This window comes from Macaca nemestrina, chromosome 20, assembly GCF_043159975.1.
Source record: "Macaca nemestrina isolate mMacNem1 chromosome 20, mMacNem.hap1, whole genome shotgun sequence".
Lineage (NCBI taxonomy): Eukaryota > Metazoa > Chordata > Mammalia > Primates > Cercopithecidae > Macaca > Macaca nemestrina.
This window is the reverse complement of record NC_092144.1, coordinates 4,511,988-4,530,221: the sequence shown is the minus strand read 5'-3', so window position 1 is coordinate 4,530,221 and position 18,234 is coordinate 4,511,988. Positions and strand designations below refer to the sequence as shown.

General features: G+C 54.2%; 1 protein-coding gene across 4 annotated transcripts in view; it reads right to left on the bottom strand.

Annotated features, from left to right (window-relative positions):
- Nucleotides 1–18,234, bottom strand: part of LOC105487125 (ubiquitin like with PHD and ring finger domains 1) — a 55,792-nt gene that overhangs the window by 32,699 nt on the left and 4,859 nt on the right. For all 4 annotated transcript variants that reach the window (XM_071086727.1, XM_071086728.1, XM_071086729.1 and 1 more), the window contains exons 3-5: nucleotides 3,252–3,506; nucleotides 1,546–1,712; nucleotides 255–470 (exon numbers count right to left, since the gene is read on the bottom strand). In XM_071086727.1, the coding sequence (XP_070942828.1) occupies nucleotides 255–470; nucleotides 1,546–1,712; nucleotides 3,252–3,506 (638 nt within the window). The remainder of the gene's footprint in view (nucleotides 1–254; nucleotides 471–1,545; nucleotides 1,713–3,251; nucleotides 3,507–18,234) is intronic.

The following is an 18,234-nucleotide window of genomic DNA, read 5'->3' as shown; positions in this document are numbered from 1 at the left end:
GTGAGCTGAGATCCGGCCACTGCACTCCAGCCTGGGCTACAGAGCGAGACTCCGTCTCAAAAAAAAAAAAAAAAAGAAAGATGCTTAGCAGGGAGCAAGACCAGACCCCAGAGGGGAAGCAGGAAGGCCAGGCCGGAGCACACACAGCCTGGCTGGACGGCTTCAGAGCCAGTCCGGGGGCCCCGGGAGGGGCTGGGTGGCCGGAAAGGGAGGAAAGGAGAGAGGGAGGACTCGCCCCAGGATGCGAGGCTCACCCGAGCACCACGTTGGCGTAGAGTTCCCGCGCCGTCCTGGTCTCACGCTTCCTGGAGATCTCCGCGTCGTACCAGAAGCCTCGCTCCTTGGGGTTGTCGGGGTTGTAGTTGAGCATGACCACCTGGCCCACCTCCAGGTCCTGCCACTTGATGATGGTGCGGGCGCGCGCTCGGACGTCCCTGGAGTTCATCTGGACCACGCCGTTCTCCGGGTAGCTGGGAGGAAAGCCCCGGCCTTAGATCCCGTGGTAAGACCAAACCTCGTTCCCTCCATGGGAAACAAGCCGAAGTGGGGCCGGCCCCTCCCGACAGTGTGCAGAGGCCCCTCCCGACAGGCTTATTTGCTGGTGTTGAGAACACGCAGGTATATTAAGGTACATTCCAGGTACAGAATTATTATGGGTTGCCCGTGTCCCCTGCAAAAAGAGGTGTTCAAACGCGGATCCCCAGTACCCACAAATAGTTCTGTTTTTGGAAATAGGGTCTTTGTAGGTAGAACCTTTGCAGATGAAATCTTATTAAGATGAGATCACACCGCAGTAGGGTGGGCCCCAATCCAACAGGACTGGTGTCTTTAGAACAAGAGGAGAGGCCGGGAGCGATGGCTCAAGCCTGTAATCCCAGCACTTTGGGAGGCCAAGGCAGGCGGATCACCCGAGGTCAGGAGTTCAAGACCAGCTTGACCAACACGGTGAAACCCTGTCTCTACTAAAAATACAAAAATTAGCCGGGCGTGGCCGGGCGCAGTGGCTCACGCCTGTAATCCCAGCACTTTGGGAGGCTGAGGCGGGCAGATCAACTGAGGTCGGGAGTTCGAGACCAGCCAACATGGAGAAACCCCATCTCTACTAAAAATACAAAATTAGCCAGGCGTGGTGGCGGGTGCCTGTAATCCCAGCTACTCGGGAGGCTGAGGCAGGAGAATCGCTTGAACCCGGGAGTCGGAGGTTGCAGCGAGTCAAGATCGTGCCATTGACTCCAGCCTGGGCAACAAGAGTAAAACTATGTCTCAAAAAAAAAAAAGCAAAACATAAACAAAAACAAAAATTAGCCAGGCTTGGTGGTGCACGCCTGTAGTCCCAGCTAATTGGGAGGCTGAGGCAGCAGAATCGTATGAAACCGGGAGGTAGAGGGGGCAGTGAGCCTTGTATGCTGTTAGGAATTTGAGGGTGGGGCCCCAGATCCTGATTACCATCTCGAGACAGTGCCAAGCTCTGGCCTGAACAGCCGCAGCCAAGGACGCACGTCTCAGAGCCTGAGGACCCAGGCCCGCCCACCTGCCATGACTCACTCGTCGTATTTCACGTGGTAAATGACGTCCGCGTCCTCCTCCAGTGCGGGGCTGGACGTGGAGCTGCAGGGTTCGTCCCGGGAGGGGGCCTTCCGCGTCACCCTGACCACCTGCGCCTCAAACCACGCTCCCATGTTCGTGTCCCGGGCATCGACGTACTCGTTGACCTGTGAGGAATGAGGGAACTCTGGTATCCCAACGGGGTAAGGAAAACTGACGGGAGACCACCTTGATTCTCGGACGCTGGGATGCTCTGGAACCAGGGCACAAACTCAAATGCCCACAGCGAGGTTTCTCCTCCCCGGCTGGGAACCCAGGCCCGTGAGAAACCAGCCCCAGCAGGGGTGATGGGGATGCGGGGCCAGGGGCCATGGACTGTCTTCACAAAGGCCCCTGCAGTTCTGCTTCAGCCACAGCTGCTAGAAGGCTCTGAGAGACCAGAGCTGCCCATTTGTCAAGAGAAGCTGGAAATCCAGGCAGGGCATCATGGCTCACGCTTGGAATCCCGACACTTTGGGAGGCCAAGGCAGGTGGATGCTTGAGCCCCGGAACTCAAGACTAGCCTGGGCAACATAGTAAGATCCTGTGTCTACTAAAAAATAAAACAGACTGGGTGCGGTGGCTCACACCTATAATTCCAGCACTTTGGGAGGCTGAGGCAGGAGGATCACTTGAGGCCAGGAGTTCAAGACTAGCCTGGCCAACGTGGCGAAACCCTGTCTCTATAAAAAATACAAAAATTAGCCAAGTGTGGTGGCACATGCCTGCAATCCCAGCTACTCAGGAGACTGAGGCACGAGAATTGCTTGAACCCAGGAGGTAGAGGTTGCAGTGAGCTGAGATGGCACTACTGCAGTCCAGCCTGGGCAACAGAATGAGACCATGTATTAAAAAAATAGGCCGGGCGCGGTGGCTCAAGCCTGTAATCCCAGCACTCTGGGAGGCCGAGGCGGGTGGATCAGGTCAGGAGATCGAGACCATCCTGGCTAACACAGTGAAACCCCGTCTCTACTAAAAAAAATACAAAAAACTAGCCGGGCGAGGTGGCGGGCGCCTGTAGTCCCAGCTATTCGGGAGGCTGAGGCAGGAGAATGGCGTAAACCCGGGAGGCGGAGCTTGCAGTGAGCTGAGATCCGGCCACTGCACTCCAGCCCGGGCGACAGAGCGAGACTCCGTCTCAAAAAAAAAAAAAAATAATAATAATAATAATAAAATTAGCTGGGTGTGGCGGCACACACCTATAACATCAGCTACTCAGGAGGCTGAGGTGGGAGGATCACTTGAGCCCACAAGTTCGAGGCTGCAGTGAGCTGTGATCACACCACTGCACCCCAGGCTGGGCAACAAAGTGAGACCCTGCCAAAAAAAAAAGAAAGAAAGAAAAGAGCTGGAAACCCAGATCTTTCTGTGACAATTCCTGATCTTACATGGTGGCAGCAAGTTCAGAAACGTCACAGCCACTGCAAGCTTCACAGAGAAAACACGTGCAAGCCCCCACACAAGACTCTGCTCTAGAGGTCCACAAAGGAAGCCCAGGGCACTGTGTTCCCCTCAGGGAATGTGCAGGAAACCACCCCTTGGCCATTTCTCCCCAGCTGGAGCTGGAGAGGGGCGTGGGAAGCCCCTCCCGTGGGCCCTGGGTATGCAGAGATCAGAATGGCAGGGAGAATGTCCAACCCCAGAGCAGATGCAGAGGGGAGGCGCACCTTGTACAGCCCCAACTCCGTCTCATCCCACATGTCCTCGTCGGCTGGCCTGCTGTCAGTCTCGGCGGCTGCCTCGCCGTGGGTGGAGGACTTGTCCGACTCACTCTGGCCCAGGCAACAGCCCGAGTCGGTGTCGGAGAGCTCGGAGTCCCGCTCCTTGGCGCTGTGGGGGAGCACGAGGCTCTGGCGGACCAGGAGCTGGATGGTGTCATTCAGGCGGACCTCATAGTCGAAGAGAGTATGGCCGTCCTCCATCTGCAGGGATACCAGAGGCAGATGCTGTTCAGCCACCAAATGCCAAGTGGGCATCTGTGGGCACCAGTCGTGAACCAAGCACTATGTCCCAGCACTCGTTGGGGGGCAATCTGCATCAGAGTAAAGGGCCATGATACCTGGACCACGCCAGGGGGCTGTCCCGCTCACAGGTGGCACCCCAGTCCCTTCCCCCAGAGTCTCAGGCCCCTCTAGCGAGGGCTTTTGGCACCACATGCAGGACACACCCAGGAGCACAAAGCATCATCGCAGGGCACTACGCATAGCATACATGGGGGTCTCGGGAGTTTTTCCTGATACTTCGCGTTTACGGCAGCTTTTGTGACAGTGAATGTGTGTCACCTCTGTCACTGGTTCTCAACCAAACACGACTCAGACGCCAGGGGATGCTGGGCCATGTCTGGGACATTTGTGGTTGTCGCCACTGGGAGAAGCTCCTGGCATGGAGTGGGTGGAGGTCAGGAACCCTGCTTGGCACCCTGCAGTGCCCAGGACAGCCCCACTGTCCAGTGCCGAGACGGGGAGACCCTGTCCCACCTGAACGGCAAGAGGCACATGCCAGCATCCATGAGCTTCCTGGGTAAGGCTCCAGCGCCAAGCTCGCCCACCAGGGCACCTCCTCCAAGGCTCAGCTCCACCCCTTTGTGCGCCTTTATCCTGATGCCCTCATCCCCTGGGGCCCGTCCCCAGGCTGGCTCCACAGCCTGCCCCCCAGGTCACCTGACTCAGCAGGTGTACAAGGAGGAGCTCATCACCTGAGCTGTATCTGGCGGCTGGAGAAGCCGAGGCATTTTGTCAGAAGCCGCCCATCCACACTCCACCAACCCCCAACAAGGACCCCTCTCCCGGTGGTTTCCCATCTAGGACCCTCTCCCAGTGGTGTCCAATCTAGGACCCCCCTCCCAGTGGTCTGCCATCTAGATGCCCCCAAGGCAACAAGTTCCTCTCCCCTGACACTGCCATGCCAGGAACACCCTATAGTTGTGACAACCACAAATGTCCCCAGACATCATCCAGTACAGGGTGGGGGGGTATGACATCACCCTGGGTGAGACCCCTTGGTTAGGGATTCCACAGGCCTCCAAGAGACTCCTTATCCCATGATGTCTGCCCTACTGAGGTCCCAGGAGGCTGCACACATTAAAATCCACACACTGACAGGGAAGGGAGAGAGGGAGTGAATCCCGGGAGCTGGGGTCCCCCTGGTTTCCATCGTCTGCCCTGTGGGGAGTTGATCCTGTGCCTGGTGCAAGCAGGATTGGACTCGGTTGGTTTCTGTGTAATTAACACAGGTTTCTCAACCTCAGCATGGCTGACATTAGGGCTGACCACTTGGGCAGGATGGGTCTCCCGCTCTGGGCACTAGACAGTGGGGCTGTCCTGGGCGCTGCAGAGGCACCAGAGCGTCCCTGGCCTCCACCAGTCATGACAACCACCGATGTCCCCCAGACATCACCCTGTGTCCCCTAGAGGCAGAAATGCCCTGGTTCAGGAGCGTTCTTAGGAAAAGGGAGGAGAGAAACATACATGGAATGTCAGCTCTTCCTCCTTCCGTCCCTTGGAGTTCCAAGGCCTGACGGCTGTTCAAATACAAACAGCATGGGGGTCACAGTGAAGGCCAAAGCCCTTCTCTGCAAGGCTTTCTTTCTTTGTTCACCAACAACCTAAGAACCTGATAAAGGCTGACTCATCTTTTCCAGAAAAAAAAAATTTTTTTTTTTTTTTTTTTTTTTGAGATGGAGTCTCACTGTCGCCCAGGGTAGAGTGTAGTGGTGCTATCTCAGCTCACTGCAATCTCCACCTCCCGGGTTCAAGTGATTCTTGTGCCTCAGCCTCCTGAGTAGCTGGGACTATAGGCATGAGCCATCACACCTGGCTAATTTTTGTATTTTTAGTAGAGACAGGGTTTCACCACATTTGCCAGGCTGGTCTCGAACTCCTGAGCTTAACAGGGAACGGGTCCACCCAACTCAGCCTCCCAAAGAGCTGGGATTACAGCATGAGCCATGGTACCTGGTCTGATTTTTTTTTTTCTTTAGAAAGGAGCTCGCTCTGTTGCCCAGGATGGAGTGCAGTGGTGCAATCGTAGCTCACTGCAGCCTCGAACCCTGGGCTCAAGCAATCCTCCTGCCTCAGACTGCTGAGTAGCTGGGACCACAGGCACACATCACTCATGCCCAGCTAATTTTTTTAGAGATGGGGTCTTGCTGTGTTGCCCAGGCTGGCTTTGAACTCCTGTGCTCAAGCAAGTGATCCTCCAGGATCAGAAAAACCCGTTTGAACATGTACACACCCACCCACAGCTACAAAGGTTTCAAGGGCTGCTCCAAAACCCACCGTGGACATCAAGAGCCCACCAATACCTGCTTCAGCCCTTCTGTTCTCCCAGCAAGCAGTGAATGCCTCCAACATGCTGGGCGCTGCCTGCATGCCAGGAGGAGGCTCAGGGCCGGCTCTCTAGCACAGAGCACCTGGCTTCGGGGAGAGGTAATACGGATGGAGAGAAAGAGGCATGTCAACCTGTATACGCAGGTTCACACAGCATCACAACAGCCAGAGGGTGACAGCAACCCAGGTGTCCATCAGCAGGTGAGGGGACTGAGGCTGGGCACGGTGGTTCACGCCTGTAATCCCAACACTTTGGGAAGTCGAGCAGGGGGGCAGATCATGAGGTCAGGAGTTCGGGACCAGTCTGGCCAACATGGTGACACCCTGTCTCTACTAAAAATACAAAAATTAGCCGGGCATGGTGGCGGGTGCCTGTAATCCCAGCTACTCGGGAGGCTGAGGAGGGAGAATCACATGCTTGAACCTGGGAGGCAAAGGTTGCAGTGAGCCGAGGTCATGCCACTGCACTCACTCCAGCCTGGAGAAAAAGAGCAAAACTCTTGTCTCAAAAAAAAAAAAAAAAAAAACAGCTGAGGTGGATCAACACAACGTGGCCATCCATGCATTAAAATATAACTCAGTCCAGGCGCAGGGCCTCATGCCTGTCATCTCAGCACTTTGGGAGGCCAAGGAGTGCAGATCACCTGACGTCAGGATTTCAAGACCACCCTGGCCAACATGGTGAAACCTCGTCTCTACTAAAAATACAAAAATTAACCTGGCGTGGTGGCGGCCGCTTGTAATCCCAGCTACTCCAGAGGCTGAGGCAGGAGAATTGCTTGAAGCTGGGAGGCGGAGCTTGCAGTAAGCAGAGATCGCGCCACTACACTCCAGCCTGGGCAACAGAGCAAGACTTCGTAAAAAAAAAAAAAAAAAAAAAAAAAAAAAACACACTATGAAGCTGGCTTTTTTTTTTTGAGATGGAGTCTCACGCTGTTGCCCAGGCTGGAGTGCAGTGGCGCGATCTTGGCTCACTGCAAGCTCCGCCTCCTGGGTTCACGCCATTCTCCTGCCTCAGTCTCCTGAGTAGCTAGGACTACAGGCGCCCGCCACCGCGCCCGGCTAATTTTTTGTATTTTTTAGTAGAGACAGGGTTTCACTGTGGTCTCGATCTCCTGACCTTGTGATCCGCCCGCCTCGGCCTCCCAAAGTGCTGGGATTACAGGCTTGAGCCACCGCGCCCGGCCGAAGCTGGCTTTTTTTAAAAAAAAAAAAAAAAAAAAAAAAAAAGAGGGCACTGTGGCTCATGCCTGTAATCCTAGCACTTTAGGAAGCCAAGGGCAGAGGTGGGAGGATCACCTGAGCTCAAGAGCTGAAGACCACCCTGGGCAACATACTGAGACCCTGTCTCTACTAAAAATAAAAAAAACTAGCCTGGTGTGGTGGTGCACACCTGTAATCCCAGCTACTTGGAGGCTGAGGCAGGAGGATCACTTGAAACCAGGAGGTGGAGGCCACAGCAAGCTATGATCATGCCACTGCACTCTAGCCTGCGTGACAGATTAAGATCCTATCTGAAAAAAAAAAAAAAAAAAAAAGGAAAGAAACCCATTTGAAACACCTGCCTGTTATATGTACTACAGTACGACTCCAGCCGGATGACATTCTGGACGAGGCAAAACCATGGCGACCGTAAGATGGTCAGTGGCTGCCCCAGGCTGGGGTCAGGAAGGCTAACTCGATGGAGCACAGGGGATTTTTAGGGCTGTGAAATGACTTCGTGTGACACTGTAACGTGAATACATGTCATCACACATCTGTCTAAACCATAGAACATGTAACACCGGCTAGACATGGTGGCTCACGCCTGTAATCCCAGCACTTTGGGAGGCTGAGGCGGGCAGATCACAAGGTCAGGAGTTTGAGACCAGCCTGGCCAATACGGTGAAACCCCATCTGTACTAAAAATAAAAAAATTATCCAGGCGTGGTGGCTCTCGCCCGTATTCCCAGCTACTCAGGAGGCTGAGGCAGGAGAATCACTTGAAGCCGGGAGGCAGAGGTTGCAGTAAGCCGAGATCACGCCACTACACTCCAGTCTGGGTGACAGAGTGAGACACTGTCTCAAAAAAAAAAAAAAGAAAAAAAGACGTAACACCAAGGGCAAGCCCTGGTGTAGACTGTGGACTCTGGGAGATGAAAATGACGCCACAAGCCGGGCGCGGTGGCTCAAGCCTGTAATCCCAGCACTTTGGGAGGCCGAGACGGGTAGATCACGAGGTCAGGAGATCGAGACCATCCTGGCTAACACGGTGAAACCCCATCTCTACTAAGAAATACAAAAAAAAAACCTAGCCGGGCGAGGTGGCAGGCGCCTGTAGTCCCAGCTACTCGGGAGGCTGAGGCAGGAGAATGGCGTGAACCCGGGAGGCGGAGCTTGCAGTGAGCTGAGATCCGGCCACTGCACTCCAGCCTGGGCGACAGAGCGAGACTCCGCCTCAAAAAAAAAAAAAGAAAAAAAAAAAAAAGAAAATGACGCCACAGAGGGCCATCGATTGTAACCGATGCACCGTTCTGTGGGGGAAGCTGACGGTGCAGGCGGCTGTGCCTGTTGGGGCAGGGGGTCTATGGGAACTCTCTGTGCCTTCTGCTCAATTTTGCTGTGAACCTAGAACTGCTCTAGAAAATAAAGTTTATTTATTTATTTTTTTTTTTAAAAAAAGGGGCTAGGCACAGTGGCTTACTCTGTAATCCCAGCATTTTGGGAGGCCAAGGTGGGCAGATCACTTGAGGCCAGGAGTTCGAGAGCAGCCTGGGCAACATCGCCACCCCCGTCTCTACTAAAAATACAAAAATTAGCCAGGCATGGTGGTGGGTGCATGTAATCCCAATTACTCGAGAGGCTGAGGCAAGAGAATCACCTGAACCCAGGAGGTGGAGGTTGCAGTGAGCCGGGATCTCGCCACTGCACTCCACCCCGGGCGACAGAACGAGTCTCCGTCTTAAAAATAAATAAATAAATAAGAGAGAGACAAGTTAAGTGCCCCCAGTATCACTGGGGCAGGGAAAGCAGCACAGGACAAGCCACACGGAGCTCAGAGGGATGGACAGGGCACTCATCTGCATCCGGGCCAGCACCTCTGTGGCCAGGCACAACCCCCTTGCCAAAGCTGACATTTGGGGTGGGGTCGCTCTCTGGAGTGGGGCCATCCTGGACCCTGCAGGGTGCGGATCAGTACTCCAAGCCTCCATCCACTCCACGCCAGGAGCGCCCCTGAGTCATGCATGTCCCCAGACATCCCCCAGCGTCCCCTGGAGGGGAGAATCGCCCGCAGTGAGCACCCAAGCTAGAGCGGCCCTCACGTGTGTCCGAAGACCACGTGCGCAGAGGGGCAGCTGCTCGTCCTGTGTTTCCAGCAGCGTTATTTGCCAGAACGGCGTGGGCATCCTGAGCTCCAGCCAGCGGGAGCACAGCTCAGCTGCGTGGGGCAGCCAGGGACAGCCAGGCAGAGGGGCCTCGGCACACGAGGGAAACCAGCCCACTGCAGAGGACGGAAAACACAGTCCCAGCACCACCAAGACGGAGGACCAGTCGGGGGTGCAGCCCTGGGCAAGGGGCAGCCTGGAGAGCAGGCGGCCAGCACGGTGGCTGGGGGCCAGCAGGCCAAAAACCAAGTGACCTGGACAGCAGAAGGCGGCAGGAGGAGCAGACGGAGCCACGAGGGGGCCAGACGGTCGGACTCTGTCCTGCCGGACTCAGACAGAGGACAAGTCCGGGAGGAGCGAGACCGAGGAGGAGAGGCCAGGGCGGCAGAGTCGAGTAGGGAAGCAGGGCCGATGAGAACTGGCAGCGGGTGGGCAGGGGGGCAAGGGCTATAGACTGGGCAGACAGGAGGGATCCAATGAGGGGCCCTGGCCAGGCTAATGTGCAGCCCCTGACGCGCAGGAGCAGCTAGGGGAGCCAGGCCTGCAGTCCCAGCCCATCCCCTGTCATCTGTCACTAAGGACAGCATCCATGCCACCCTCGCTGGGCCTGACAGGCCGCCCCTCCATGACTTCAGCCCTTCCTGCATCAGAAAGGTAAGGTGGACAGAAGCACCTTGCTTAGCATGGGCTACGTAGGAGGGACAGGAAGTGTCTCCCAGTACAATGGTGTAGACAGGGGCAAATGAGGCGGGGAAGTGGGGATGGAGCCTGACCCAGGCGGGCACCAAACTCTGACTCCAGAATACGACTCACAAGCTGGCTGGGCAGCCTCCTGATGCCACTTCTGGAACATTCCAGAAGGGACCCATAGCAGGCAGGAGGAAGCTTGGTTATGGTTAAGTTCTGACTCCACAGGTGAGAGAAAACACGGTCAGTAAGTCAGTCATTGTTCTAAAGTTATAAAGAGTCAGGCACGGTGGCTCAAGCCTGTAATCCCAGCACTTAGGGAGGCCGAGGGCGGGTGGATCAACTGAGGTCAGGAGTTCAAGACCAGCCTGGCCAACATGGCAAAACCCCGTCTCTACTAAAAACACAAAAAATTAGCTGGGCGTGGTGACAGGCGCCTGTAGTACCAGCTACTCGGGAAGCTGCAGCACAAGAACTGCTTGAACCCAAGAGGCAGAGTTTGCAATGAGCCAAGATCATGCCACTGCACTCCAGCCTGGGCAACAGAGCAAGACTCCATCTCAAAAATAATAAATAAATAAATAAATAAGTACATGAAAAACAAAAGGCTGGGTCTGGTGGCCCATGCCTATAATCCCAGCACTTTGGGAGGCCAAGGCAGGCAGATCACTTGAGATCAGGAGTTCAAGAACAGCCTGGCCAACATGGTGATACTCCATCTCTACTAAAAATACAAAAATTAGGCCAGGCGTGGTGGCTCAAGCCTGTAATCCCAGCACTTTGGGAGGCCGAGACGGGCGGATCACGAGGTCAGGAGATCAAGACCATCCTGGCTAACACAGTGAAACCCCGTCTCTACTAAAAAATACAAAAAAACTAGCCGGGTGAGGTGGCGGGCGCCTGTAGTCCCAGCTACTCGGGAGGCTGAGGCAGGAGAATGGCGTGAACCTGGAAGGCAGAGCTTGCAGTGAGCTGAGATCCAGCCACTGCACTGCAGCCTGGGCGAAAGAGCAAGACTTTGTCTCAAAAAAAAAAAAAAAAAATATACAAAAATTAGCTGGGTGTGGTGGCACACGCCTGTAATCCCAGCTACTCAGGAGACTAAGGCAGGAGAATCACTTGAACCCAGAGGCAGTGGGCCAAAATTGCACCATCGTACTCCAGCCTAGGTGACAGAGCGAGACTCTGTCTCAAATAAATGAATAAAATAAATAAATATGGCCACGCACGGTGGCTCACGCCTGTAATTCCAACACTTTGGGAGGCCGAGGCAGGTGGATCACGAGGTCGGGAGATCAAGACGATCCTGGCTAACACGGTAAAACCCAGTCTCTACTAAAAACAAATACAAAAAATTAGCCGGGCGTGGTAGCGGGCACCTGTAGTCCCAGCTACTCAGGAGGCTGAGGCAGGAGAATGGTGTAAACCCGGGAGGCGAAGCTTGCAGCGAGCAGAGATCGCACCACTGCACTCCAGCCTGGGCGACAGAGCAAGACTCCGTCTCATAAATAAATAAATACAAATACAAATAAAAATCAAGTTTTTAAGACTTGCCTTGTATGTGGTCAGTTTCCCTAAGCACTCCTTGTGGCCTGAGAAGAATGTGTTTTCTTTCTTGCTGGGTTCAGATTCCATCCATGTCATTACGGTAACCCTGTTACTCATTTTGTTCAAATCATCTATATCTTTATCAATTTTCTTTTTCTTCTTAAAACAGGGTCTCCCGGCCGGGCGCGGTGGCTCAAGCCTGTAATCCCAGCACTTTGGGAGGCCGAGACGGGCGGATCACGAGGTCAGGAGATCGAGACCATCCTGGATAACACGGTGAAACCCCGTCTCTACTAAAAAATAGAAAAAACTAGCCGGGCGAGGTGGCGGGCGCCTGTAGTCCCAGCTGCTCGGGAGGCTGAGGCAGGAGAATGGCGGGAACCCGGGAGGCGGAGCTTGCAGTGAGCTAAGATCCGACCACTGCACTCCAGCCTGGGCGACAGAGCGAGACTCCGTTTCAAAAAAAAAAAAAAAAAAAAAAAAACAGGGTCTCCCTCCCTGTTGCCCAGGCTGGAGTGCAGTGGTGTGACCATGGCTCACTGCAACCTCGACCTCCTGGGCTCAAGCGATCCTCCCGCCTCAGCCCCTCCGAGTAACTGGGACTATAGGCATGGACCATCATGTCCAGAAAGTTTTTTGTGTTTCTTGTACAGACAGGGTTTCTCCATGTTGCCCATGCTGGTCTCAAATTCCTGGGCTCAACTGATCCTCCCAACTCAGCCTCCCAAAGTGCTGGGATTATAGGACTGAGCTACCCTGCCCGGCATCCTGACTGACTTTCTTTTTTTGTTTTTTGAGACAGAGTTTCACTCCTGTTGCCCAGGCTGGAGTGCAATGGTGCAATCTTGGCTCAATGCAACCTCCACCTCCCAGGTTCAAGCGATTCTCCAGCCTCAGCCTCCCGAGTAGCTGGGATTACAGACCTGCACCACCACGCCCAGCTAATTTTGTATTCTTAGTAGAGATGGCATTTCTCTATGTTGGTCAAACTGGACTTGAAATCCCGACCTCAGGTGACCCATCCGCCTCGGCCTCCCAAAGTGCTGGGATTATAGGGCTGAGCCACCGTGCCTGGCATCCTCTGACCGATTTTTTTTTTTTTTTTTTTTTTGGAGTCAGAGTCTTACTCTGTCGCCAGGCTGAAGTGCAGTGGCATGATCTTGACTTACTGCAACCTCCACCTCTTGGGTTCAAGCGATTCTCCTGCCTCAGCTTCCCGAGTAGCTGGAACTACAGGCGAGTGCCACCACACCTAGCTAATATTTGTATTTTTAGTAGAGATGGGGTTTCACCATGTTGGCCAGAATGGTTTCGATCTCCTGACCTCGTGATCCACCCACCTCAGCCTCCCAAAGTGCTGGGATTACAGGCGTGAGCCACCGGGCCCGGCCCTCCTGACCGATTTTCTATCTGCATGATCTATGAGCCACTGGGGAAGATGCGCTGAAATGCCTGTACCTATGATGTCTGTGTTACAGTTACAACATCTGTAACCTGCTTCAAAATGATCCAGTAGGAGCCGGTATGGGGGCTCACATCTGTAGTCCCCACTGCTTGGGAGGCTGAGGGTCGCCTGAGCCCAGGAGTTTGGGGCTGTCATGCAAAATGATCACATCTGTGAACAGCCACTGTGCTCCAGCCTGGGCAACACAGCAAGATCCCATCTCTTAAACAATCCAGTCAGGTAGAGGTATGTGGGTAGGGTAGAAATGAGCAAAATGAACAAGATCTGACACAGCAGACGACTACTTCAGAGGGTGATGGGTACATGGGACTTTTTTCTTTTTTTTTTTTTTTTTTTTGAGACGGAGTCTCGCTCTGTCATCCAGGCTGGAGTGCAGTGGCCGGATCTCAGCTCACTGCAAGCTCCGCCTCCCGGGTTCACGCCATTCTCCTGCCTCAGCCTCCCGAGTAGCTGGGACTACAGGCGCCCGCCACCTCACCCAGCTAGTTTTTTGTATTTTTTACTAGAGATGGGGTTTCACCGTGTTAGCCAGGATGGTCTCGATCTCCTGACCTCGTGATCCACCCGTCTCGGCCTCCCAAAGTGCTGGGATTACAGGCTTGAGCCACCGTGCCCGGCAACTTTTTTCTTTTCTTTTTTGAGACGGAGTCTCACTGTCACCCAGGCTGAAGTGCAGTGGTTCAGTCTCGGCTCACTGCAACCTCCGTCTCCCGGGTTCAAGCAATTTTCCCGCCTCAGCCTCCTGAATGGCTGAGAGTGCAGGCGCATGCCAGCACACCCGGTTAATTTTTGTATCTTTGGTAGAGATGAGGTTTCACCATGTTGGCCGGGCTGGTCTCCTATCATTGACCTAGTGAAGTTAAATGTTCCTATTAAATGATACCACCATAGCCCTAACTCAAGGTCTACTACTGTGCCTAGTAAAAGGAGTGACTTAATCTAAAACCCACTTGCCATTTTTGGCAAAAGGAAAATCATTATTAGAAAAGTTAAAATGGGCCGGGCACAGTGGCTCACACCTGTAATCCCAGCACTTTGGGAGGCCGAGGCAGGTGGATCACAAGGTCAGATGGAGACCATCCTGGCTAACGCAGTGAAACCCTGTCTCTGCTAAAAATACAAAAAATAGCCGGGCATGGTGGCAGGTGCCTGGAATCCCAGCTACTCGGGAGGCTGAGGCAGGAGAATGGCATGAGCCCAGGAAGTGGAACATGTGGTGAGCCGAGACCACACCACTTGCACTCCAGCCTGGGCGACAGAGCGAGACTCTGCCTCAAAAAAAAAAAAAAGTTAAAATGGGGCTGGGTACAGTGGCTCACGCCTGTAATCCCAGGTGTGATTTGAGAGGCCGAGACAGGAGGATCACTTGAGTCCAGGAGGTGAAGATCACCTGGGCAACATGGCAAAACCCATCACTACAAAATTTACCTCTAGTCCCAACTACCTGGAAGGCTGTGGTGGGAGGACTGCTTGAGCCCAAGAGGCGAGGGTTGCAGTGAGTTGAGATGGCGCCACTGCACTCCAGCCTGGGAGACACTGATACCCTGTCTCAAAAAAAATATATGAGGTCAGGAGCAGTGGCTCAGGCCTGTAATCCCAGCACCTTGGGAAGCTGAGGCAGAAGGATCATTTGAGGCCAGGAGTTCAAGACCAGCATGGGCAACATGGCAAGACCCCATCACTACAAAAATGTTTAAAATTCACCAGGTGTAGTGGTATACAGCCTATAGTCCCTGCTACTTGGGAGGCTGAGACAGGAGGATCACTTGAGCTCAGGAATTCGAGCCTGCAGTGAGCTAAGATCGTGCCACTGTACTCCAGCCTGGACAACAGGGCAAGACCTTGTCTCAAAAAAAAAAAAAAAAAAATTAGCCGCGCACGGTGGCTCACGCCTATAATCCCAGCACTTTGGGAGGCCAAGGCGGGCAGATAACTGGATGTCAGGAGTTAGAGACCAGCCTGACCAACATGGGAGAAACCTCATCTCTACTAAAAAATACAAAATGAGCTGGGCATGGTGGCGCATGCCTGTAGTCCCAGCTACTCGGGAGGCTGCGGCAGGAGAATTGCTTGAACCCGGGAGGCGGAGCTTGCAACGAGCCGAGATCGCGCCACTGCACTCCAGCCTGGGCGACAGAGCGAGACTCTGTCTCGAAAAAAAGAAAAAGAAAAAAAAAAAAATGAAAACTTAAGACTAAAAGCTCGCTGCACCCCCCACAGCCGCCCACTTCCTACCCCTCGTGCCATATTCGGGGTCTCTCTTTCAGCGCGCCGAACGCTGCCTAGCGGCACAGCAGGGAAGATACTAAGAGCCTCCGGGTTTGAGGAGTGGTGGTTGTCCAGTTGGCTTAGAGACAGCAACTTCCGGGATAGAAACCAGACGTTTAGGAGCTCAGCAAGGACCGTGTAAGTCTCGAACCAAGAGGGACCTCCAGCCGGAAGACAGAGCGCCTGCAGAGGCCTGACGGGACCCGGGGGGAAGGAAGTAAGAAACTGCTCTGCCTTCCTGGGGCGCAGCCACAGCTCCTGCTGGCTCGTCTCAGCGCCTCGGCGGCAACCTCAGGTGCGGGCAAGACAGACAGATGGAGGGAGAGAGGGGAGGAAGCAAAACCGATGCGGGAGGATCCCAGACACAGAGGAGACAGGACCCACAGGTGGGGGAGCCGCGGTGGCGTGGACAGCACCACGAGGGCATCCCAGCACACAGGACGGGCAGAGGGCTAGTGACAGCGGAACTCCGTCCTTCGACCTGGCCGGGTCACCGCTGAGACACTAGAGCAGCACTTCAGAGGTCAGTGAGGTCAACATGACCGCCACCAAGACACTACCGTCACTGTCGCTGCCAGTTTCCCTCTTGAGGTCTCAGGAGGGCACAGGGGCATCTTTGGAGGCTGCGTCACCAGGGACGGCTCCGCCATGTTGACAGCTAAAAGAGGGGGCACGCTTGTCTTCTTGTGCTTTGAATTTCTCAGCTTTCAATTTATTTGTTTTTTTTTTGTTTGTTTTTTTGAGACAAAGTCTCACTGTGTCTCCCAGGCTGGGGTTCAGTGGTACAGTCTTGGCTTACTGCAGCCTCTACCTTCCAGGCTCAAGTGATCCTCCCACCTTGGCCTCCCAAGTAGCTAGGACTACAGGCATGCGCCACCACGCCCGGCTAATTTTCATGATTTTTTGTAGAGACAGGGTCTTGCTACATGACCCAGGCTGGTCTCGAACTCCCAACCTCAAGCGATCCTCTTGCCTCAACCTCCCAAAGTGCTGGGATTACAGGCGCGAGCCACCATGCCTGGCCTCAATTTTTAACACAGTGACAACCGACAGACAGAATCCACACAGACACAGGCTCCTGGGGCTCTTGGATCATTCTGGAAGATGTAAAGGGGTCCTGAGATCCGTTTGAGAACCCCTGACCTGGAAGGACGCCAACACGGCGCACGTAAGTATCTGTTCCAACACATTCCACAGCAGCATTCTTCCTAGCCAGAAAACCCGGACACACCAACTGAGGCTGGATCAAAGTGTGCAATCTAATTGACCAACTATGTCCCCAGGGACAATTCTGGCCTGCACCTACTTTGTTTTGGTTTTGTTTTATGTTTTTTTTTTTTTCTTTTTTGAGATGGAGTCTTGCTCTGTCGCCCAGGCTGGAGTGCAGTAGTGGGACCTCAGCTCACTGCAACCTCCACCTCCCAGGTTCATGCGATTCTCCTGTCTCAGCCTCCTAAGTAACTGGGACTACAGGACTGGGACTACGGGACTACAGGCATGCGCCACCACATCCGCCTCATTTTTGTATTTTTAGTAGAGACGGGGTTTCATCATGTTGGCAGGCTGGTCTCGAACTCCTGACCTCAGGTGATCCACCTGCCTTGGCCTCCCAAAGTGCGGGGATTACAACCATGAGCTACTGCACCAGGCCATACCTGTTTTTATAAATCAAGCTTTATTGGAACAAAGCCACGCCCACCCATTTACCGATTGTCTACAGCTGCTCTGGGGCCACGACAGCAGCGGTGAGTAATCCTAACAGAGGCCGTGCACTCTAACAGGGAGCCCTCCTGGGGGAGGGATGCAACAGTGGGTGGGAGCTGGTGGTGGGGACCCTCCCTTCTGCAGCCAGAAGGGCAGGCCTCTGCAAGGGGGCTGTCCAGTGGGGACACCCAAGGCATCACTATGACAAGTGACCCTTGCAAGGCCATTCCTGGGCCACCATTTCAACTGAGGCATCAGACTGACTCTAATCCTGCCTTTGAGGCATGGAAGTCTCAGAATATTTGTGGTTGTCATGACTGGTAGGGTAGGGTGCTCTGGCATGGAGTGGGTGGAGGCCAAGGACGCCGCTCAGCACCCTGCAGTGCCCAGGACAGCCCCAGCCAGAGGATGACCTGGCCCCAAACAGCCACAGTGCAGAGCGGGAGAAGCCCTGTGCTAAGAGATTTATTTCACTTTCATTGTGAGCCCGGCACGGGGCTCACTCCGCCCTTCACATTCATAATCTCATTGAATTCGCACTGCGCTACAACGTGGTGGGTATTCGCCCTGTCTAAAATAAGATGATGTGGGAGCTGGCGAGTCTCTGGCCAGGGATGCTGAAAAGATTATGTACAGTGCAGTGTTGTACCTGAGCAGGTTAAAGGCGCCACGAAAGACAGCTATTGTTATTTTGATGTGCAGCCAAAAAGAAAAAAGACTGGGGGATGGGGAGCTGCAGATGCCTCTCCGTTGCCTACGCTGGGCCGCCCGCCCAAACTCACTGCCCTCAATCAGCTCCCTGCCTTCCCACCCATCAAGCAACATCACTGCCACCCTATTCAGCCCAAGTGAGGCCACCACAGATCCTCCATATTCTGAGACAGACCCAACTCTGTTCTGCTCTGGGGTCTCCATCAACTTCACCGTAGACCTTGGGCTGCTAGGCCAAGTTTCTTTAAACAGGACAAAAAAGGACTGTGAACACTCTAGAACATTCTATAAGGACAACAGCCCATTTGCACCCACCGGGAACTGCGTTGCTTTCTCTCACGTTAGCCTGGGGGCCTGCAGACTTCACGTGGTGCTGGGAGGTGCTGCTGTGTGCCTCTGTGCCCCCCTCCCTCCACTGTCCAAACCTCCCTGCCGCCAGCTCACTTTCCGAGCCGTCCAAGTGGGGAAACTGCATCACCTCTCTGGGGCCCAGAAGACAGAAGCAACGACACGATCTCTTAAAGCTACTGCATGGGGCCGGGTGCAATGGCTCCCGCCTGTAATCCCAGCACTT